Below are 24942 nucleotides of genomic sequence, written 5' to 3' on the forward strand. Positions count from 1 at the left end.
CTAACACAATATTGTAAATCAATTATACTTCAGTTAAAAATATTTTTTTAAATCAAGGTGAGAGGCATAAATAGTCAAGGGATTAATTACTACATACCAGTGCTGTGCTTGGCTTGTTATTCATATTTCTTTTAATTTTCCCGCTGGGAACTATAATAAAATAGTCCTGTTTTCAGTCAATTGCCAACTCCTTTCTTTATATTTGCTCTATATTGTTTTCCCTGGGTATCCGCGGGGGATTGGTTCCAAGACCAGCCTCAGATACAAAAACATGCAGATGCTCAAGTTCCATAGCCAGCCCTGTGTATCCGTGGATTCTGCATCCTCGGATACAACCAACCCAGGACTGTAAACATAGTACTGTACACTATCTGCCGGCTGGTGGAACCCACAGATGAGGAAGGCCAACTGTGTATTTATTGAAAAAACTCCAGGTATAAGTGGACCTTCACAGTTCAAACCTATGTTGTTTCAGAGTCAACTGTATAAGGAAAGATTGGGAAAATCTAGTTATTTTCTGTTTGCATGTGGGTTTTTTTTTCCATTCTCCTGCAACTTTCCTAAACTCGTTTATGCAATCAGTTTTTCTTTTTCGTTGATCATTTTTCACCATATTTCCAGCAATCACACAGCTTTCATCACATCCTAGGTTTTACTGCCTTGGGAGCTCACTACTACGGAAAGTGAATTCTTTTTTCTTGGAAGTCTTTGCTACTATCTTACTCGATTTTAGTTTCCTTTTGTTACTTAAAGTTTTTGAAATCATTTTTTCTGGACGTTAATTTGGTGGATTCTCTTCTCGCCTTTCTTTTCCCTCCTTCATCACTTCAAGCTAGATTTTCCTTTCCTTTAAATCTCCAACAAATTTTTATCTTTTGTTATGAACACAGTCAATGATCAGCAAACTTGATACTTACATTCATTGGATCCAGTAAAATAAATTCAAGAATTTCACTTAGTACACCACACACACCTACACAAACAGGCACACATGCATGCATGCGTGCACACGTACTATAATAAAATAAATCAATGGAAATAACTGTGATTCTCTTTCAGAAACATGATGGCCACTTCACAGTCATCCAGTTGGTTGGTATGCTCCGAGGCATTGCATCAGGAATGAAGTACCTTTCTGATATGGGTTATGTTCACCGAGATCTAGCAGCTAGGAATATATTGGTCAACAGCAACTTAGTATGCAAAGTTTCTGATTTTGGTCTCTCCCGAGTGCTGGAAGATGATCCAGAAGCTGCTTATACAACAACTGTAAGTTTATACATCCTTTTCCAATATAGTTTGTTTACTTTTATTATTTTTAATGTTATTAGAGTAATTCTGGTTTTGGTTTCTAATTTTCTGCTCTCATTTGTCGTTTTCCCAATTTAACATCATTATCTAATTGAGAAGTATTTGTTTTATCTGAGTGCCTGGTTTAAAAAAGAATTGACAGTTAATTGTTTCCTTTCTTCCACTCTGTGGGGACTTTAACATCATGCTTAAGATCCACGTCATTACTGCCCTCACAAAAAATCTGCCTTTGCCTGAGTATTTTTGATGTTTCAATAGTTATCTCGTTTAAATGGAGTTCTGTACAGGCCAATGGTGCAATCAATTAAGTCAGTGATGGTAAAGAACCAGTGGTTAGGAAATGAAAATTTTTTTCTCATAGCAAATGTTATGGAACGTCTGATCATACTTAAAAATGAACAATGTAGATTTCTCTGGAGATATATAAATACACTCTCAACCTTCTTTTGAATGGGACTTGGGGGAAATGTGAGCAGGAGTAGAAGGCTAAAACTTGAGACCCAAACTATCATCTGTCAATAATTCGATCTCAACTTAACTCATGAACCAATTCATTCCACTGATCTCTTTGGTTATTGTTTCAAGGAGTTAAGTCTCAGGCTGTCAAAAAGCTAATAATTTGTAAAATTATACTAGTCTGTTATTTTTAAAACAGAACCCTCACCATTGACTCATTTCAGCTTCAATGAAAAATGAGTCAGTAAAACTATTCAAGATGTTTTTATTCTCTTCTCTTATTCTGACATTACACATTATTTTAAAAGAGGCAAATCTTTTATTTAGTTATCTTTTATTTCATTTTCTATGAGTTTTTTTTGAAACCTCACTGTATTTAACTGCTCTAGAATGGGTACAAGTTTAGTATTATGAATAAAACATGTTATACCCTTACTATGTCTGCTTTGTAAAAATCCTCTACATTAATGTATTGATGATATTTTCACTAATTTCTCCAACAATGAAATAGTTCTAAGGAGAATAAATTAATCTGAGTCTGATATATAAGGTAGAAGTATCTACTGATCTTCTAATTTGATCAAAAAGCTTCATAAAAATAAAATTCTATCAAGTCTGAAAATAAATTGTTCATTTTAGAAAAAGCAGTATTTTCAAATCCATTTTCTAACTGGAAAATGTCATAATTATTTTCTTTTCAAGGCTTTTATTTTCTTCTCTTTTATTTTTGTAAATGTATAACTTAAAGCGACTTTTCAAGTTATGGAACAATGCGTGTAAGATTTTTCTACTATGCATATTATTTACAACCTTAGAGAACAGTATTTAGAATTATTATAAAAATATTATAAAACAAAATGTTCAGTAAAATTGCAACAAGTATGATCTACTAAAAGGATAAAATAAGATAGGAAATAATGAACAATATATTTAGGAGTAGTTCCTAGATTCTTTGGCTGTATGTCTATATAGATACACTTGAAATTCATATTAAATAATATTTTAACTGCTTTTTAAAATGAGAAGTTCATAACTAAATTTAAGATACTAATAAAATTGACAGGGTAACTCAAATCCTGAAGCATGTATAAATTTTGTTGTCAGATTTGACATCCAGATTCCAGACATATTCTTCTCTCTTATATGATTGTAAGGACTAAGAGGCCTAGAACAGTGCTGTCTTAGTTTAAATCTGACTACAGAATTAAACATCAAATTAGGTCACCATATACTAACACTCTGAAAAGTGCTTCTTGAAAATTATAGATTATGTCTTTGTTTTTTGAATTTTAGAATTCTATTTATTTTTTTATACAGCAGGTTCTTATTAGTTATCCATTTTATACATATTAGTGTATGTATGTCAATCCCAATCTCCCAATTCATCAAGATTATGTCTTGATTAAGAAATAAGTCTCTGAATTTGAGGTACCAAGTAAATGGTAAATAATGTAACCAAGTACTTTTTTAAAAAAAAGTCTCAGACATACCTAACTGCTCAGAGGATCATGGGGTACAAAATATCATATACTGGTTAATTGACTTTATAATGAACATGGACATTCAAATCTCAAAATAGCAGACCTCTTGCCTTCGAAGAGCTTGCCTTTTGACAGGGTAGACAGACTCATGCTTCTTTACTATTCAGTGCATTATATCATGTGGCAAAAGTCTGTAAAAGAAATGTGGAAGTACCAAAAAGCAGAGGTCTGGAGAAAGCATCACAAAGAAGATAAGTTAAACAAATATTAAAAGATTTCATTTGGCAGACAGTTGGGGGGAAGATCCAGATAGAGGAAACAGAAAGAGAAGAAGACACAGAAATTTGGGGAAGTAAATGGGAATGTTTACACAAATGTGGACAGTTTGGAATGGGGGCGAGAAGCAGTGGAGGGGCCAGGTTTCTTAGGAATAATTGTGATGGTAGTTGGGTGGCGCATCAGGAAATTTGAAGGTTTTTCAATAGTAATTAAGAGACAGACATTGATTGATTTAAGTAGAGGAATAATAAAATACATACATGTTTTAGAAAATATTATTGAAACAGTGTGAAGGAAAGCTTGAAGGACAGGAGGACTGGTAACAGGAAGACCAGTTAGGGCATTATTGCTATAGACCAAAAAGGTCATATGGCTTTAATTAGGGCAATAGTGGTTGGAATAAAGAGGGAGGAAAATTGAAAATTGTTATGAATGTATAATTTACAAGACTCAATAACTAACTAGATATGAATTATAAGGAAGAAGAAGGACTGAAAGATGACACTAGTATTTCTGGATTGAAAAACTAGTTGAATGGTGATGTTTTATTAATCAAGACAGAGAATCCTTATTAAAGATAACTTGGCTAACTTACAAAGCAGAATTATAACAAAAGGTCACAGGTACTCTGTCTCAAAGTCATCAAGATAATGCCAGATTGAGCGGTGTCATTCTGTTCAAATTTTGTGTAAAAATTTTAGGTGTTTATATAACTGTACTTTTTGTATTTCCTGTTAAAAGGAATGAGACAGAAAACTACTGCCTAGTGAAGATATACCTCAGTTCAAGCAAGCCCTGTAAAATAAAATAAAGAAGAATGGTCATTTATATGAAATTGATTCTTTGCTTTATAAAAATGTTAAAATGAAAATAAATAGCAAGCTCTCTTGATACATTTTTTAAAGTAGGATTTCATTTTTAAAAGTTTTATCTGTATACAGCTTTCCTGGAACATACCTTTTACCTTAAAAGATTTTGACTCTTTCTCTTGCTGTATAATTGCTATTTCCTTATTTTTTTAATAAATGTTTTTATCTGTATCACAAAGGATTTGGAGGTAGGGAGGCTTGTGAAGGGTTTTAAAACCAGGAAGACATCATAGATAAAGGTGGGGTTTTTTGTATACTTCAAGAAAGTAGTCATTGAAACTACCCTTTCCGAATCAATACAGGGGCAAAATAAATAAACATTTTCCATTATGATGACTTTGCCAATATAGAAAGCACATATCACAGCAAAGAGCAGTAAGAACTGGTTAAAAGACAGGCTGGAAAGATGGGGTGACCATTGTGACCCCAGTACTGGCTATCATGCTGAACTGGTCAGCCTGTGGTAGGTGGAGCCTACCACAGCAGAATGGCCATTGGAGCCAGACTGACCAGACCAGAAAGAGATGAGACAAGAGAAATTACTCTGCCAACAATTACTGAGACTTTAGCCCCCTAGTTAGAAGACCTATCCATGGAATGTATGAGAATGTATTGTCTACACTATAAAATACACTAAAGTAAATAAAAGGATGGGATTTACAACTGATAATAAGCAGAAATTCTAGTATTTCTCCCTGCAGCTTAAGAGTGTTTTTTGCATGTCCTGCATCAAGTCTAAGACTATTCATTCAACATATATTCAATACAGTTTATTATGGAGCTACCATATTTAAGGCCCTATCCCTTGGAGGGCCAATTACTAAAACTAAAGGGATTCTTGAGAAGAGATAAAAGGCTGCACAGAGAGAGGACCAAGACTAACTGAACAAGTAATGCATAATAAATGCGTTCAGACAGATGTTCAGACACCCAGAGTGGGCAATGCAGCTTGAAAGGCAACTACAGGAGTAGCAGATTCTCCTGGTAAGCTCTGTACTAAAATACATCAAGCCTTTGCAAAGGGACATCAAGAACTGGTGAAGGCATGAAAGCCAAGAAATGTGGGCTAAAGATAGAAGGGAAAAAAATGCACAAAAATAGGATCTAGACAAGGACTGAGAGGCCTTGCTTTTACATGCCAATTCTATAAAGAGGCTACCAGGCACTTCATGAGGAGAGGTTGGTGAATGATTATGAACCACACCTAATGATACATATACAATTAGTGATATGTAGCTAACAATCTGCACAAAATTTACTGAGTTGGATTGTTCTCATTTGATTACATGGTCTCATATCTCGTTATAATTTAAGTACTAAGAAATCTCTTCCTTTACTGAATCTAACACACATTCACACGGACAATTGTTTTATAGCCAGTTCTGGAGGAGGGACTCTCTCTCATTTGAATATTGCTAAGCAACAAGTCTTAAACTTACATTGAAAATATTAAGCCTCTTTGCTCTCAAGTATGGAAATGAGGTCCTATTTACCCAAAAAGAACATTAAAAGATATATTATGGCTCACACTTGTCTGTTTTAAGAGATAAGTTTTATTTAAGATATGGTACAATGGCAGTTACTGCTCAGAGGTTTTTTTAACTATAATGAGTAGCTCCATTTCTTATAGTTTAAAGATGGAAACAAAATGGAAGAATCATTTTATCACAATATCTGTAAAAATTCTAAAATTCCTTGATACTGATTTTCAATTGTGTTCACTTGTGTTATGAAGACAAAGTTTGCTTTTTATTTTGATAGTGATATTTGCATACAAATACTTTCCTAGTTGAAGTACAGTCTCATTATTGACAACACATAATCCGTATAATCACAGTTCTGTTAACATCTTAATTCTATTTACTTTGCATTCATAAGACCTCTCCAAGCTCCAACTCTTAACCTCCCCTCTTCTACGTAAGATGTGAGAAGAGTCAATCTAAGAAGACATGCACCTTCCTCCTTTACCCTTAACTCAAGTGTTTCTAGGTTGGCGTGACTTTTTTTTTTGGCTGCATCAGGTCTTAGTTACGGCAGGCGCTGAGGCATGCAGGATCTCTCATTGCAGCGTGCGGGCTTCTCTCTAGTTGTAGCATGTGGGTTTTCTCTTCTCTAGTTGTGGCACGAGGGATCCAGAGCCCGTGGGCTCTGTAGTTTGTGGCATGTGGGCTCTAGTTGAGGCATGTGAGCTCAGTAGTTGTGGTGTGTGGGCTTAGTTGCCCCACGGCATGTGGGATCTTAGTTCCCTGACCAAGTGTTGAACCCGCGTCCCCTGCATTGTAAGGCACGTTCTTTACCACCGGACCACCAGGGAAGTCCCTGGCTTGACTTTTTGATGTGAATTTTTAAATCTTGAGACATGTCCAGCTTTAAGAGTAAATATTTTTAATGAAAATGAGATAAAAAGTATTTTAGATCATTCACTATTCTGCCTCTAAGAACTTTAATTTAACATGAATAGTTGAGATTTGCTTGGAGAACATGCTTAACCTGCTAATAAAACCTACTCAGAATTTTCACTCACTTCTGTCTCTTAACTAAAAGAGTTACTTTAAAATGTTATGCAGTAAAATATTTTTAAATGCTTTCATTTAAAATCATATGGTATCCAATGCACTAAATAAAAGGACTTGTACTGAGAGATGTTTCTGATATTTCTGGATTTTGAAAAATAAAACTTTATCCTTTGAGATCCTACCCCAAGATTCTCTGTCCATCAAGTCATTGATGACAGAGGTGACACTGTGCTGAGGTACACCATGTGGCAAAGTGCATCTTACAGTAAGTCTATGGAGGTGAACCAGGGCCAACCAGAAAAATGACTTGTACTTCAATTGTTCCTTAAGATTTAACCAAGCAAAAAAATGAAGTGATATGACAGCTTCGGGCACAAAGGCACTCTTGGGTAGAGGACCGTGAAAACTACTAGCCCCCATGAAGCTACATATCGTTAACATAAATAGAAATAAGGACAGGTTTCTGCACAGAATTTGATGAAAAATTCGAGAAAAGGAAATGAGAGTTTCCTCTAGGCAAATGTAATTCAGCAGCCTGAATATAAAGAAAAAAAGTGAGAAAAATAGCTATGTTATCAGAAAGCTATAATGTGAAGATTTAAATAACTTCTTTTTCAATAAAAAGGTGGTGAACAAATAAACCTTGGAAGAATGAAAAACAATAAAATCCTGGCTTGATAAACTGAATTCATCACTAAGAAAGGAGCTATGCCATTTGGGAAAAACAACAAAATGACTCTTCCCAAAAACAGTTCTCACCTGACAGGTATTATGATAGTAGTCAGTCAAAATCAGTCAAATATACAGACTATTATAATTAGCTGAAGAGGAAGAAATCGATGTGCCAATATTAGGTTTCCTAAATTCAAAGGGAAAAAAGTGCCCTTGAACCAGCAAGTGTTTGTTTGATGGACTAATTCATGAGCAGAAAATCTGACAGTTTTTATAAATCCTTGTCAATATAAACTTTTTGTAAGGATATTCTAATGATCTAATGTATAAAAACTATATGCTCAGGAATTAGTGTGTCCACACTTTGAGCCCAAGTGCCAGAAAGCAAATCCACAACAATGCAGATGAAAGGGCAACAAAGCTTTATACTAAACCAGAGAGAACATGTTCTGAGTGCAAAGCAAGAATATTCAATAACTGTTCAAGAGATAAATACCATACATACCAGCTTGGATCACAGGCTGAGAGACCCAAAAGCTTCATGGTAATTTTCTGGGACAGTGCTATCAGAGGGCACAGACCTCTTTGAAATGTACTACTTAGGTGAATTGACAATGGCAGGTCTTGAGCATAAGATGGAAATGGGAATCAACAATATCAGATAATATCCAAAGAATGATTTCCTGGAAAGGTCTCATCTCTGAAGCTTAGGAAACAAGGGTTTATGATCATTACAGAGCTCTTGGTAGTAAAACACAGGAAACGGGTTTGAAGATTATCATACACAGAGTAGAAAAGGACTGTGCAAAGCAGATTGCTCTACCAGAAACCTTGAAGCTAGAGAGAAGACCATCCTGTTCAGTCATACATACCATTAAGAAGCCAAGCCATGCTTTGGGAAAACCCCCATCTGTCATTTGTGCAAAGCATGTACAAAAGCAAATCCTTTGTAGATGTAAGTCTTGTGTCTTTCCAATATACATTTTAAAGAAAGGACCCTAAGGCCTTAGACCTGGGAAGACATTACTGAAGACAAGAGACCACTAAGAAACTTTCTGTTCAGTGCTCAAGGCTTGGGGTGACTTACGAGTAGTTTTCTTTTTTTTTTTTCCTAAAATAATGAATCCCTTTAGATTTTTATAAAACCCTAGAGAGCAGGTTATTTATCTTTTACATTTTTTAACGCTTTCAGCACCTAGATTAATATACTACTTAGTGGCTGCTTAATTAATTGCTGATAATTACACAAATAAGAAAATGGTAGAAAGAAAGTGATTGAAACTATAAGAACATTGTTTTCAGTAAAATTATATTAATTTTTTTCTCTGATGTCACTGTTAGTCACAAGCCACCAAATGAGTAAGCCTAAGACAATCCTCAATGTATCATAAGGAGATGAAATAATTACAGTAGAAAGCAGCAAATGTTACAGACATTGAAGCAATTATGACAATGGGTCAGGGTATTCACAAACGGGATAATTCTATTTTGAAGTCTCTGAAAACATTCTACCAATGTTTTGGTCGATGCCTGTAGCATGGATAAGACCCAAGACAAATTGTTCATAAAAATCACATAATATATAATATTTTAATACCTACAAACATCTGAATATATCCAATCCTTCTAGTGTAAGTGCTAATCAATGAGGAATAATCAAAGACCAGTCACAGTTCTCAAGATATTTGGCGTACACCTTGATGTAACCAAGAACCACAGGAAATACCAAGTGCTGCTTGTTTTTGCAACATCCAACGCTGTGTAATTCAGAGGTTCTCTCCCTGCTCCCAGTGATTTTAGAATAAACCCAGACTAAATTGATTTCCTGGGGAAGATCAATCAGCGGATGTTTAGCAAGCAGAAAGTACAGTGTTCATTGGCCCATCTTGCTTGTGCAGAGAAAAGAAAAAACAAGGCAATGTACACAAAACTGCTGACCTTAGCCCTGGAGTTTCAAAGGTACCATCTGAAGAAAGAAGTCATTACTAATGCTTAATTTCTAGTTTTATCTCTGATGTGGAAAAAATGCTTTTTTCTTCCTCTGACAATAAAAAACTGGAAAGGAAAACATTATAAATACAGGATAAATCACATGAAAGCTCTATGAAGACTTACTTATTCCCAGTGTAAAGAGCTTCACATCAATGGTAAATAAATTGAAAAAGGTTATCAGTTATTTATGCTGTTTGTGGCAGACCCTGTTAGTTGGCTACCCAGCCTCTCTTGTCGTCTCTTCCTTGCTAATAAAATCTTTATTTGGATGTTTATGATGAACTCAGGTCCAAGAAATAAATCATGATTTATACATAAGCCTGTTATACTTATACCATTCTCCTCTGACACTTAAATTTTACTCTTTGACAGGTCACTTAAACGTAAAGGAAAGTGAGATTGGCAACTGTGGGGAAAATTTTGGGGTTGAAGTCTATTATAAATAGGCTTGATGTAACCAAGAGCCACATCTTGGCTACATCAAGATATAACCAAGAACCACATCTTGGTTACATCAAGATGTAACCAAGCTCTCTTTCTTGAGAGAGCTTTGTAGAATTGGCCCCTTCTTTCCTTTATTGCCTTGATTATAGTTTTGGAAGGACATAGGCTTAGGGCTGTGACAAGCATCTTTCAGTCATGAGGCAACAAGCCTAAGGAGACAAACCCAGTGCTAAAGATGGCCAAGTAGGAGAGCAAAAGAACCTGGTTCTCTGATGAAATTGTTAAGCACCTATGTCAACACAGAATCTACTTACTCCAGTTATTTTTTTATAATTTAGTTAAATATTTTATTTGCTTAAGCTACTGAGAATTGGGCCTTCTATGACTTGTATCTGAAGACATTCTGATACAGTAATCAACACATAAGAAAACCTCCAGATTAATAGGTAATGTAAATAGGAAAATGAAAACATGAGTTTAAGTAAAATATCACCTCAGTCACACAAACTGACTAAATTATCTAAGCAGACTGTAAATATACAGTTAGTTTGAGGATTAAATAATCATAATTTATTCATCTAACATGTATATCTTAATATTATTGGGTGCTAAATTGGAGATTAAAGTACTTAAGGTCTGGGGAGAAGACAGGCATTAAATAATCATGTGTAATTACAGTCTGAGATTTTATACAACATGTGTGTTGAGTGCCTATTTTGTGCCAGATACTGTTCTGAGGACTGGAGATATTCCAATGAATAAGCTTTTCTTTTGGAGCTTACAGCCTTGAGTATGGTGGGAATAATGATAATAAACAAAATTTAAAAAGAGAGAAAGAGGAATCTCAGTCTTAGATAGTGATAGATGCTGGATATATAATAAAAACATAAAAAATAAAATTGAGTAGCTACCTTGGAAGCATGGCTAGAAAATATGTCTTTAATGAGGTGTCATTTGAAATGAGACCTGAAAATTGTAAAGGTACCAGCCAAGAAAAGATCTGAAGCCAGATGTTCTGAGGTGAAGGAAAACAAATATAGATCCTAAACCTTAGGGAACAAGCTTGGCACATTTTAGAAGTAGGAATAAGACCAAGATGGTTGACACACTGAGAGATCCGGGAAAGTGGTAGGAAACTAGGACTGAGAGGCCAGATTCTGTATAAACTCAAAGGTCATGGAAAGGAGTAGACTAACTATGAAATGAAGCCATTGGAAAACTTTAAGCAGTTGAGGACATAACAGAATTTGTGTTTTTTAAGAGCTCACTCTGCCTGATATGTTGGGAATGAATTGTAGAGGGCAAAAGAGAGAGCAAAAGATTCATTTGCCTCATCCTAGACAAGAAATGATGGTAGCTTTGTGTAAGCTGGTAATAGAAAACATAAAGAATGGTGAAGATACTTGAGATATCTTGTGTCAATAGCTCTGCCAACGTATGTGAGTATGTATTTATATATTTATATATTTTTTAACAAGTAAGGAAATTGAGGCCCAAAGAAATTAAGTGATGTGCTCAAGTCACATGGCTATTACGTTAGGAACAATGTCAATTAACTATTGCTATAATGACATTGTTAAAGGAAAGTATCTGTTCCACAACTGAATCTTCCTCCTTCTCCAGTACTTCCCAATGTAAATTCTGTCCTGTCCTATGCAAACTTCCTTCTGTTTCTCACCTCTGAGACCCATGTGGAAGATAATGAATAGCAGTAGTTGAAAGTCTTTGAAGATTGAGAAATAAGGAGAATGATCTCTTAGTCTTTGTTGGTATATATTACAAATACACACATATCTCAAAATGTTTCTTGTTCTTTTGTTTATTGAACTTTTTAAAGTATTCTGCAATGAATATTTTACTTCATGCTAAGAGAAAGAAAACAACATATGTTATAGAAATAGAGAAATACCTCCTGGCAGAGTTCCAAGATATCTTTCTGATCAGTATATTTAAAAATTTTTCTCCCTGGTATTAGTTGGTGAATAAACAACATGTTTGTTTGATTGTTTTCATGTGACTTTTCTAATCAAAAAGATGGAGGTCATTTCACTGGGTAACATTTATTTTTAAATGAAAGATGAAGAGATTAAGGAAATGAACATTACCATTACTGATTTTTTTAAATGGAATTCTGGGCAATATTCCATGAAACCTCAGATTCTTCCACAGTTTCAAATTCAATACCTATCCCTCATTGTCACCCTAGGGCCTACCATTAAGCCCCACAATCATCAGCTTTTCCAAGCCTATAAACAATCATTAGGAGATCAAAAGCTAGAGAAAGTGCTATCGAATTCTGAAGTATACTTTTAAAAGATACAAAATTGAATTTCAAACACTCAAAAATTTATCAGCATCCTTGTTAAGAAATAAATACTTTTTCCCCATTTTCTCTGTTTTCTCACCTGGCTATCCCTTTGTTGGTTTATGCTAGCTACACCAATCAGGTTTTCATACAGCAAACATTTACAGCCATGGTTCACTACAGGCCACTGAAAAGGAGACCGCAAATAACTTTCTTAAACTTTCCCTTGGACCTCTCCCTCTGCAAGGAACAGTTCTGAATGCATTCATGATCCATAAATACTAGCTTATATTCAAATCATGACCTATTCTAATTAGCATAAACACACAGAGTTTCACTATACCTAGTTCTGCTTCTTTAAACTTGCAGTAAGAACGGAGTGTTATCATATGAAGCATGCACATTATTCAGTTGTTTAACCATGCTCTTAATCAGTGTATAATATGTGTCATAAACAGGCAGCTGCTAAATGAATTATACATAAAGATAATGTTTATTGAATAATTTAGGTCCTAACACATTCTGATCCTTAATTCTGTTTTTTTTATAGAAACTGAATCATTACCTTGTTCTTTTTAGTGGTAAAAAATTTTGTTTTTCATATATACTATAAAAGTAAAATCTCTTTAAGGGAAGACAACTTCTTTTTAAATTTTTGGCTGCGTTGGGTCTCCGTTGCTGCATGTGGGCCCTCTCTAGTTGCGGCGAGCAGGGGCTACTCTTCGTTGCGGTGCACGGGCTTCTCATTGCGGTGGCTTCTCTTGTGGAGCACAGGCTCTAGGTGCCCTGGCTCAGTAGTTGTGACACACGGGCCTAGTTGCTCCATGGCATGTGGGATCCTCCCTGACCAGGGCTCCAACCCGTGTCCCTGGCATTGGCAGGCAGACTCACAACCACTGAGCCACCAGGGAAGCCCCAACATTTTAAATTTAAGTGTTTATAACATATATTTTTTTGAGGGCTCAGAGATTTTTTTTAATTAATTAATTAATTTATTTTTGGCTGCGTTGGGTCCTTGTTACTGCGCGGGGGCTTTCTCTAGTTGCGGTGAGCGGGGGCTACTCTTCGTTGCAGTGTGCGGGCTTCTCATTGCGGTGGCTTCTCTTGTTGCGGAGCACGGGCTCTAGGCAAGCGGGCTTCAGTAGTTGTGGCATGCAGGCTCAGTAGTTGTGGCGCACGGGCTTAGTTGCTCCACAGCATGTAAATTCGATAGAACCAAGTTGTATTATTCGTAGAAAGTAATAACTAACAAAGGCAAGGGGTAAGCTATTACACCCTCATATACACCCCACCCTCAATAGAATTTATAATCAGAGCATTACAATAGGCTAATATGTATGTGGAATCATTACGTAATGAAGAAAACACTATAGACATAATATAGTAGAAAAAAGTGTGTTATAAACTTGGAGTTTATAACCACATCTTGAATAGACTTGATAATACTGGCTACTATCTACAGAAATATTACAACAACCAACAAGATAATAAGCTAAAGTATTGATTGTAGCCTCTATTAAGATGAACAGCATAAAAATCACCTAAGGCACTTATTTAAAATGCAGATTCCCAATTCCCAGCCCCAGAGAGTCATTTTCATTCAGCAGGTCTGTGGGAGGAGTAGCAAGGTATGATCCGGAAATCTGGGGTTTTAATAAACACCCAGGTGATTGTGAAACTGGTTATCTAAAAGTCCTATCTCGCTTAACTGCCCTAATATAATCAAGACACATATCCAATTATTTCCTCCCCCATCCTAACACATCATTAAGTAAGACAAAAGTCACAGGCAGGTAAAAGATTTGTCAATATAGTGGGAAAGGGGTTGGGAGAGGAGGGAAGGTGAGTGGCATGGACGAGGGGAAGTTAGATTTGTTATGGTCACACTAAGAGACCTTATTCTTTTTTTTTTTTTTTTTGCGGTACGCGGGCCTCTCACTGTAGTGGCCTCTCCCGTTGCGGAGCACAGGCTCCGGACGCGCAGGCACAGCGGCCATGGCTCACGGGCCCAGCCGCTCCGCGGCATGTGGGATCTTCCCAGACCGGGGCACGAACCCGTGTCCCCTGCATCGGCAGGCAGACTCTCAACCACTGCACCACCAGGGAAGCCCCGAGACCTTATTCTTTGAATATATATTCCATGTAGCCCAAATTTTGTTTTCAGTTTCTCTTAGAAGATAGTTTTCAGTGTAAAACATGCTTAATAATGAAGAGTGAAATTGTTAGTCCTGATGTTAATTTTTTATTCTGTTGTTACCTTTGTTTTGATGGCCTCACTAGTCGCCACTTTGCTATACCTTCATGCAGTTTCTTCTCTTTATCTGTGATGGTCATTTTTCTCCAATATTGACTGATGTGGAAATGTATGCCCCTCTCTGGGCACTTATGGAAGGCCTGTAAAATTTTATGAAAATACTTTAAACAATGATATAACTATAACCTGTGGCCAAAACATGAATAACTCTCCTCAGCAAAGTCATGTAGTTGCCCCAGGTGCTGAATTTTATCTCAGAGTCTTAAAACAATTATGTGTGTTTCAGATTATGCCATTGAATGTTTAATATCTCTAAAGTTGATGGGGTTTCAGGGTACTTGGACATGATTAGATTTTGCTTGAACTCCAATATGTCTTTTTTTTAACATCTTTATTGGAGTATAATTGCTTTACAATGGTGTGTTAGTTTCTGCTTTATAACAAAGTGAGTCAGTTATACATATACATATGTTCCCATATCTCTTCCCTCTTGCATCTCCCTGCCTCCCACCCTCCCTATCCCCCCCCTCTAGGTGGTCACAAAGCACCAAGTGGATCTCCCTGTGCTATGCGGCTTATGGGAAATAGTAGAAACTGCTGGAGTTGCAGTTTCTAGAGTTTTAACGTAGAATATATCTTCTGGTTTTAAAGTGAAATTCATTCTACACACTCAATATTAGAAAATACAGTCGTCTTAGGAACAGTTTATAAAAAGTACACATACTAGGGGAAAAAAGACATAAAAGCATGATAAAACAAAACAAAATAATACTTGCATGTAATCATCATAAAATGATGCTGCCAAAGGGTCATGATACACTTGTACACATATGCCCCCTTGTGGTGAATGAATAGGACACAGGACATTTGAAAAGGTTTCTGGAAATCAAGGAAGAGTGACTTTGTTTTTCTTAGTTTAGTATTGTCTGAGATAGAAGATGTACATTTTAATAAGCCCCGATTTACAAGGATTTTACTTTTGTGTTGTTTACTAAAGCTTAGTAACTCTGAACTATCTACCCATAAGAAGGGAGGAAGGATCAGAGAAAACTGACTTCTAATATTTAACTGAGAAGTTACCCACATTCATATTGAGATTCCAATACTGGACTTTAAAATGATTTAGTCAGTGTTTTTATCTATAAAATTTAAGGTATAAGTGGAAAAATAATCCCAGTGAAAAGATCAAATGAAAAGTCAGAAAAAGGAATTGTTAAAGTAAGTGAAAGCAGCATGTTTAAAATAAATCGGGTGGAAGACAAAGAAGTAGAGAGAAACTTAGTAGAAAGGAAAATAAAACATGCAGAGTTTTCATTGACATTTTTAAATGCCAATGCTAAGTTTTCTTGCATATAAATGAAACTCATAGTTTTGAGAACGTTTAAGAGACCTTGAAGATGTCTCGAAGGGCAAGAAGGAAACCATGATTCTTAGAAGATTTAAGGCAATGAGATTTGAGCACAGTAGCTTATACATAATTGATACATATAAGGGGGAAAAGGGTAGATAAATGAAACTAGCAACCTGATAAACCATAGTTAATGAAGACAGGGTTAAACCAGAAAAGAATATTGAAATATAAACTACTCCAGTGGATTTTCTGTAGTATCAGGAAAATTACCTGAAATAATAATAGCAACTCAGGCACTGTTTTGAAAAATAAATGCTACCTATTTTACGGATATGTTTTCCCAAATTTATTTTGGATATGAGTGTGGTGATTATATAAAATAATTTTGAATAAAACAATTCTAAATTATTTTCCTGCGTTACCACAGATTATATACAGGCTATACAATCACAGAATTTAGACCACATTTGTTCAGGTAAGAATTTCCCCCATCCTACCAACACTATTGCAAATTTAATCAAGTGTTAGAAATAGCCCAGAAAAATATAAGCCGACTTAGCGCCTAGTAAGATAATGTGGAAAGCTATTTGTAAATGGTTATTTTCCTCATCCTGAAACAAGAGAATATAAGGAAGTCTCAAGAAAAAAGCAGAACATTTTGTCTGATATCGTGAATTCTATTTCTGGCTAAATATACTTTTTAAATTCCTACTCTTTTTTTTCCCCCACTTTTTTTTTTTTTTTTTTTTTTTTTGGCCACACAGTGAGGCACGTGGAATCTTAGTTCCCCGACTAGGGATCAAACACCCTGAGGTGGAAGCACAGAGTCTTAACCACTGGACCGCCAGGGAAGTCCCCTTAATTCCTACTTGAAAACTTATAAAACATGGACAGAAAGAGGGTTATAATAACAATCTTAAGATATAATATTCATTATACTTCCTTTGGTATTTTGCACTGTTCTCTTGATTTTTTAAAAAATTTTTATTTATTTATTATTTATGGCTATGTTGGGTCTTCATTTCTGTGCGAGGGCTTTCTCTAGTTGTGGCAAGCAGGGTCCACTCTTCATCATGGTGCGTGGGGCTCTCACTATCGCGGCCTCTCTTGTTGTGGAGCACGGGCTCCAGACGCGCAGGCTCAGTAGTTGTGGCTCACGGGCCTAGTTGCTCCGTGGCATGTGGGATCTTCCCAGACCAGGGCTCAAACCCGTGTCCCCTGCATTGGCAGACAGATTCTCAACCACTGCGCCACCAGGGAAGCCCCTCTTGATTTTTTTAAAATATCACTATATATTCATTTTTACTGGTTTTCTACTTTGAATTTTTGAGGTTAATCTGGGTCACATTTCTAATAAAACTTTTGTAAAACTCCTCATGTCCCTCTGCTGTCTAAATTGTAACCATCTTGCCATTCACATTGGCAGGAAGTGCAGTACAGATGAGTCTGAACTTTGTGATTTGAAAGGTATTGTGACCAGACTGTAAAGTCCCTTGTCCTTCACTGTATGTAGCTTGAATATAACTTGCCTAGAACAATTGCCTAGAATATAGAAGAGAGGATAAGGGATGTATGTCACAATTTTCAAGAAATAAACAAACAAGAGTAAGGAAAACAAAAATGAAATATGAATGTGGCACAATGTGACAGAAATATGCCCCATTAAAACAGCATTTTGTAAGGTGTACTTCTTGCCTGATTTTGTCTGTACTGGCGCAGAATCTTAGCTGTCATAGTCACAGAGACTCTGTCAGTAAAGATATCAATAAATGACAATATCTGGAGAGTATTCTTCAGTTCTGGATTTGTGGGGTTGACAAAAGGATTACTTAAAGTACCCTGAACCTATGTTATAAAAATAAAACAAAATACATTTTACCAGATATTACATTAACCATAGGTCTACTCAACATACAAGAAAGTAACATTCTAATATTAAATTCCAATTTCTTCTTAGGGAAAATTCATAAAAAGTATCTACGACATTAGTCTATTTTGGTCTAATCTGAATTCTTTTTCCAGTTTTCAATGACTCCTTTCTATATCTTGTCATTTCTATCAATACACTTGCTCATAGTTCACTTCAGGTGCAGCCTTTTTCACTGCATTTCTAAGATGAGTTACTTCCAATAATAAAGTGGAAAATACTAGTTCCCTATCATCTTTGTAAATCCAGAAATAACATCTCTTTGTGTAGTGCCATAGCACTGCCAGTCTTTCTGAATCCTCATACTATGCACTGCATTTTTTCATATAAATGTGAAATATTGATAAAGGTTTTTTTGGTACAACATTATCAAAAGAAGTTCAGAGCAAAAAAATTGTAAAGACTGAGCTCCCTAATGTCGGTCACCTTACATGGAGGTGTCTCAAGCCCCGATGTTCATCTTAAGAAAGATATTAACATAGTTCAAGAGCTCCTCCACTGGCTTCAAACACTAAAGAAACTTTATAGAACACTGACGCTTATGAGGGATGAGGAACTATTACTGAGACATTTTATAGTTTATAAAACTTTGATTTTCAAGCTGCAAATTCTAGTTTTTAAGTATATAATCAGGTTCTCAGACATCCAAACTAAAATGCCTATTAGACATTTTCTCAGCCTAACTCTGCTAGTCAGTTTGGGCTGCCATAAGGAAATACTGTACAGTGGGTGGCTTAAACAATAGGAATTTATTTCCCCCAGTTCTGAAGGCTGAAAGTCCAACATCAAGTTTCTGGCTTATTCAGTTCCCCAGTGAGAGCTCTCTTTCTGGCTTGCAGAGAACCACCCTCTCACTGTGTCCTTACATTATGAAAAGACAGAGAGCTCTTTGCTTCCTTTCAGGACACTAATCCCATCATGGGGGCCCCACCCTTATGACCTCATCCAAACCTAGTAACCTCCCTAAGCCCCCACTTCTGAATACCATCACATGGGAGGGGTGGTTTAGAGCTTCAATATATGATTTTTGGAGGGACACAAACATTCAGTTTATCACACTAATCAAGTCCTAAAGAGCTGAAAACGGAGATGTGTTAAATTTTCCCCTGAAAAATCAGTTTGTTTTTTCTGTGGTGGTTGTTGTATGTTAGTTGTTTATCCTTAAACCAGGCCATTAAAGGGGAAATTTTAATACTTAAGTAAAAGAATCCTAAAATTAAAATTGTAACGAGGTTTACCTTCATTTACAGGGTCCTCCTTAAGCAATACTACCCCATCACATCTTTCACAATTTCTCTTTTGGGTTTAAACAAATGTGCTCAAGTTGGAGATTTACACAGTTGGATTTCCTCTCCTGGATGTCCTTGTAGTCTCTATATACATAGTTCATGAGCTGCATGGACAAATCAGCACTGCTCCGACTGCTCCTTGGCAAATTTGTGAAAAGTAACTTGCTCTTTGGGTGGAAAACTATACTTATTTCCCTTAGTGTATATCAAGATGTCAAAAGCATTATGTATATATGATTCAGGCTGCCATCCTGTCCCTCAGGTCTTCCTTTTAAGTCCTGGAGACCAACAAGAACTCAAATAGGAAACAGAGATCTCTTTAGTATCTCAAAATTTAAGAGCTAAGGGAGTGGGAAGAGGAGGGAGATGAGGAAGAAAGAACAGATTCAAGCCTCTTTTGCATTGGGCTTAGGCAATCAGCCTGTCCCCTTTTGCAAATATCTCCTGATTCCCACTTAAAAAAAAAAAGAAAAACTTAAAAAAAATTAAATATTAATTAAACAGGGAAGAAAAAAAGTAAAGGTGAAACATGTTTTAAAACATTAAGTAAAATAACCAAGGATTAAACAAGGTATAAACTGGAAGTTTAAAGGATTTGAAAGTGCCCTGAGAAATGGAAGATTCTTCTTTCATGAGGGTATCTCAGGAGGCCAGGACACAGGCCCTGCCCCCAATCTCAGCAAGGAGCCCTCACCTGCAGCACCCAGACCTAAGGCATCAAAACAAGTTACCCTCTGTGAAAAGGAGTTCTAGCTCATTTCCCAGCTCACTTCATCTCTGACAGTCCTGAATAAACAGTCTTCCCTTCCACCCCTGCTTCCTTCTCATAGAGCAGGACTTTATGGGAGACTTATTTCTTAAATTGAAAAATAAAGAAAATCTTTAGGGAATGCTTAAAGATACCTATTTTTTATGGTACTCTTAGCATGTACTCTTAAAAATTAGAATAAATATTCACTTGAATTAAATATCCACCAAGATTAAGTATGGTGTATCCATGTTATGGGGCAGGTAGCAGACATTGACAGTGTGCTTCCTATATTTCTTATTGCCCTTTACTATTGTTAAGTACACAGGCTCCTAATATGCATTTGTTACCGAACTGAACTTGGGTCCATTCATCTGTGTACAATAAAGCCGATATACTGATACCAGGTGGTAGTGAAGCAAAATGCAGTGTTTATTGCAGGTGCCAAACAAGGAGTGCAGGCAGCTAATGCTCAAAAACACCTAGACCCTCTGACGGCTTTTAGAGAAAGGTTTTCAAAGACAGGGTGAGGGAGAGTATTGTGGGGTGCGTGATCAGCTCCTGGACATTCTTCTGATTGGTTGGTGGTAAGGTAATCAGGAATCAATATCATCAACCTTTTGGGACCAACCCTTCTGGGGTCTTTGTGCTTGTGGTCAGCATGGAGTTAACTTCTTCCACCTGGTGGTGGTTTCAGCAAAAAAGCTCAAGGGATATGGCTCAGAGTATTATCTGTAGTCCTTGAGGAGGGGCTAAAAGTCCTTAACTTTGTTTAATGGCTAAACCATTATTATTTTGTCTTGCTTGACAGTTTTCCTTTGTTTCTGCATTTTCTCACTTCTCTGATTAAATGTATTCTTTGGAACTCAGGGAAGGCCTGGGAGGCTAAAGTTTTTCTACAAACAAGAGGCAGGCAGAGGACATGGGGGCAGTCTGGCCCAGGAAGGCTCCATAGGGTCCTGCTCAGTTACATATATACTCCAACAGTCAGCACCTGGGGCTTTATCAGAAGACTGACCTAGAGACTGCTGGCATCTACTTTGCCTGCAAGTAAAAAGGCCTGGGAAGCAACTTGGGATTTACATCCCACCAGGGACAGCCTTGGACCAATAACTGGCACTGGCAGAGGCCGAGGTATAAAGACTCCAGCACTCGTCTCTAACCTGGATAACTCTGTAGGAGGAATATAAAAAGAAATGCATGAAAATGATAAACAGCAAGTTCAGAATAGGAGACATAGGGTATGGTAGTCAGGGCAATAAATGAGATCTGGAAGAGGAACCCCTGGGGCTTCATCTGTATCAGAAATACCATATTTTTAAAGCCAAGTGGTGGATATATGAGTGATCATTGTATTAGTTTTTATGTGACATTTTACGTGTCTGAAATATTTTATAATATTGTTAAAGAATTTTTGGAAAGATTGACAAGGTAATGCTCCATGCTTTTCATTAATATTAAGATATATATTGTCATGTTAAAAATGTTAAAAAGATCCAGCGTCCTCACATTTGTCCTTCAAAGAGGGTGCATCTACCCAAATTTAGAGCTAAAAGAGAAGTCCTTAAAAACAAAATTCTATAACCACCTAATCTTCCACTTCTCTTACTGACTCCACTTTTTCTATTCTTGAAATAGGAAAGTGTGCTCATCAACACACTTTTCCCCATGGTTTTCCCTCACTTATATTCCCAACACTGACCTCATGGTCACCTATTTCAAGAATGCATATTCATGCTTTGAATCATCTATCCCCTTCATCTTCAGCCTCATCGAAATTCAGCCCTGGGTAATATATGTTTTCCCTTTTGCCTACTTCTGTTTCAAGGCTCCTGACATTTACCATTTAAGTGACAAAACTCTGCCAGTGGACTTCTCTGTAAGTTTTTCTATGAGAACAGCTGTTTTTAGGCACTTTGAGGATAGAGATTGTGTCTCCATTGTAATTTCTATCCCTGTATTAGTTAGCTAGGGCTGCCATAACAAAGTACCTCAAACTGGGTGGCTTGAACAACATAATTTATTGTTTCACAGTTCTGGAAGCTGGAAGTCTGAGATCAGGGACTCTATAGGGTTGGTTCCTTCTGAGGGCCGAGAGAGAATCTGTTTCATGCCTCTCTTCTAGCTTCTGGTGATTTGCTGGCAGTCTTCGATGTTCCTTGGCCTATAGAAGAATTATCCCTATCTCTGCCTTCATGTTTACGTGGCATTCTCCTTGTGTGCGTGTCTCTGTGTCCAAATTTCCTCTTTTTTATATGGACACCAGCTATACTGAATTAGGGGTTCATCTTAGTCCTGTATGACCTCATCTTAACTAAGTACATCTGCAACAACCCTATTTCCATATAAGTTCATATTCTGACGTACTGGGGTTAAAACTGCATAGGAATTTTGGGGAGACACAATTCAACTCATAAAAATCCCCTATGTCTGAGATCAGAGACAATGAGTTGTTGTCTTTCCTTGAACTAAAAACAGCCCCCTGTAGAAATGGCTTTAGTTTGTTACTCAATAAATATTCCTTGAATTCAACTGAAAAGAGTTGAAGACTCTGTCAATTTTGGTTTTGACTTGAGCCCTTTACTTCAGTCAGTGTCCTGTTGTCATATGCAGTACTCCAAGTAGTTTGTCTTTTAAGTATTCTCTTACCTACCTCTTTCCATTAAACTGGAGAGCATTATTTTCCACACAATGTAGCCTTGGAACACCACTATATTAGTTTCCCTAATGAGTTCTTCTGACTTACAAATGCCGGGTTTATTTTGGCTTGCATATGAAGTTTGATTGCATGCATCCATAATTGAGTTTCCCTTTTGATTTATTAATCAGAACCATCATATCTCAAAATGATAATTAGCTGGCAAGTTGTGGCAAACATATACAAAGTTATAGATACCTTTTACTTTCTGTCTGCATGTTAATATTGTCTAATAAATCATATAACTGTAAAAGTGGCAGAATACCTAGACTAAATCTTTTACTTTTATTGAAATTGTGACATTTTAGAGTAACATTCTTAAATATTCACAATGTTTATGGCTTAATTAATCTGCCTCTCCAAAATTTGACTCTTTAATATTTTGAAATGACTTCACAGATATTTTTACCATTCAACATGGAAGACTCTTGGGTTACATGTTCTGAATTTAATTTATACAGTATTGCCTCTGGAAGGATGTTGCTCTAGATACATAGATATAGATACAACATTTCCATTTTCCCATTTACAGTTTCACTGATACTGTAGTAGAAAAAACAAATTATCATTCAACACATTTGAACATTTTCATATCTGAGTGCCTATACAAAAATAAATGTGAAAGGTATTAACTGATATAACTTCTTTTCTAGGCAGATATGCTGAAAGCATCTGATGACTTCAAAATATTTAAGCAAGGAAAATTAAGGAACACACAACTAGAGCTTTCTGATTAGTTTTAATTCTTTTTTTTTTTTAACCAGAAATTACTTGGAGATTGGAGGGATTGAGACAGTCAATTTTTTAAAGTACCTTTTGTAGAGAATAGCCTAGGCAAGATCTTAAATAACATGAAGATCATGGCTCATTGGACAGCACAGGGGTCCAATGTCTGAAAGGTCAAAATTCTATTCCCAGTTTCTCCTATTTGCTCTTTTATGGAGCAAATTAGAGAAATGAATGACCCAGTAGAAGTTTTATGCCTTTGGAAGCTACTTCTATTCAAGCCTCTGTTGATCCTTTCATATTTTGGGGGAACAGAAAGAACAGAACAATGAATATACTTGCCTTACAGAGAGCACAAAAACTGTAAGATGCTTTATCAACTTTTTCCCACAAGAGAAAGATCACTAAGAGCAGATTCACCAAACTTCCCTCCCAAGGAAGTTATTTGTTTTTTCCACATTTGTGTTGAGAACTGGTCTATGTCAATTGGGTCATAAAGTCTTTTTAGTGGATAGCCGTACCAACCAAAACAATTGAGGTGACTGAGATTGAGTGACCACCCCCTCAAACTTGCTTCAAGTTAAAATTAGAGCAAATCAGGACAATTCTGCCTCATATATTGATATTTATCATACAAACATTTATTAACAAACAGGAACAAGGCATTTGTACAATTTGTTCTGTGAGATAATGAAGTCCCAATTCTCCATTCTTATAGGGGATCCCTAAATATCTTTCCTGAAAAAATATCATTTGAGGAAGCCTAAGCAACATCCAGAGAGCCAGGAGTGTATAGCCTTGCAGGCCACGCAATCAGACATCTTCAGATTAACTGTCTCAACCACTTAGGGATTATTGAGGGATTAGAATCCATCCCTCAAGTGACAGGCTAGCTATAGGCCTCGCTGCATTCCTATACTCTGATTATGCAAGAGGAGAAAGTTATCACCAAAATATTTTAGTTAATCCACATATCTTGAATGCCACTAATCTCACCAATGAGGATCCAGTTCTAAACCCATTATGCTGGCTAACAATTCACCAATTTAACCAATGGAATTCCTTTTCTGCTGCTGATCATTCTAATTATTAAAGCTTCTGAATGTCCATCAACAGAGGAATGGATAAAGAAGATGTGGTACATAAGTACAATGAGATATTACTCAGCCATAAAACGGAATGAAATTAGGTCATTTGTAGAGATGTAGATGGACCTAGAGACTGTCATAAAGAGTGAAGTGAATCAGAAAGAGATATACAAATACCGTGTATTAACGCATATATGTGGAATCTAAAATATATGGTATAGATGATCTTATTTGCAAAGCAGAAATAGACACAGACACAGAGAACAAACGTATGGATACAAAGGGAAGAGGCGGTTGGGTTGAATTGGGAGATGGGAATTGACATATATACATTATGGGTACTATGTATAAAATAGGTAACTAATGAGAACCTACTGTATAGCACAGGGAACTCTACTCAGTGCTCTGCAGTAACCTAAAGGGGAAGGAAATACAAAAAAAGAGGGGCTATATATACGTGTAGTTGATTCACTTTGCTGTACAGTAGAAACTAACACAACATTGTAAAGCAACTGTACGCCAATAAAAAAATAATA

The 24942-nt window shown here is 36.4% G+C and overlaps 1 protein-coding gene across 8 annotated transcripts in view; it reads left to right on the forward strand.

Annotated features, from left to right (window-relative positions):
- EPHA6 (EPH receptor A6) overlaps positions 1-24942 on the forward strand; it is an 867394-nt gene that overhangs the window by 732869 nt on the left and 109583 nt on the right. For all 8 annotated transcript variants that reach the window (XM_060297939.1, XM_060297942.1, XM_060297943.1 and 5 more), the window contains one exon: positions 1060-1269. In XM_060297939.1, the coding sequence (XP_060153922.1) occupies positions 1060-1269 (210 nt within the window). The remainder of the gene's footprint in view (positions 1-1059; positions 1270-24942) is intronic.

This window comes from Globicephala melas, chromosome 4 (assembly GCF_963455315.2).
Source record: "Globicephala melas chromosome 4, mGloMel1.2, whole genome shotgun sequence".
Taxonomy (NCBI): domain Eukaryota; kingdom Metazoa; phylum Chordata; class Mammalia; order Artiodactyla; family Delphinidae; genus Globicephala; species Globicephala melas.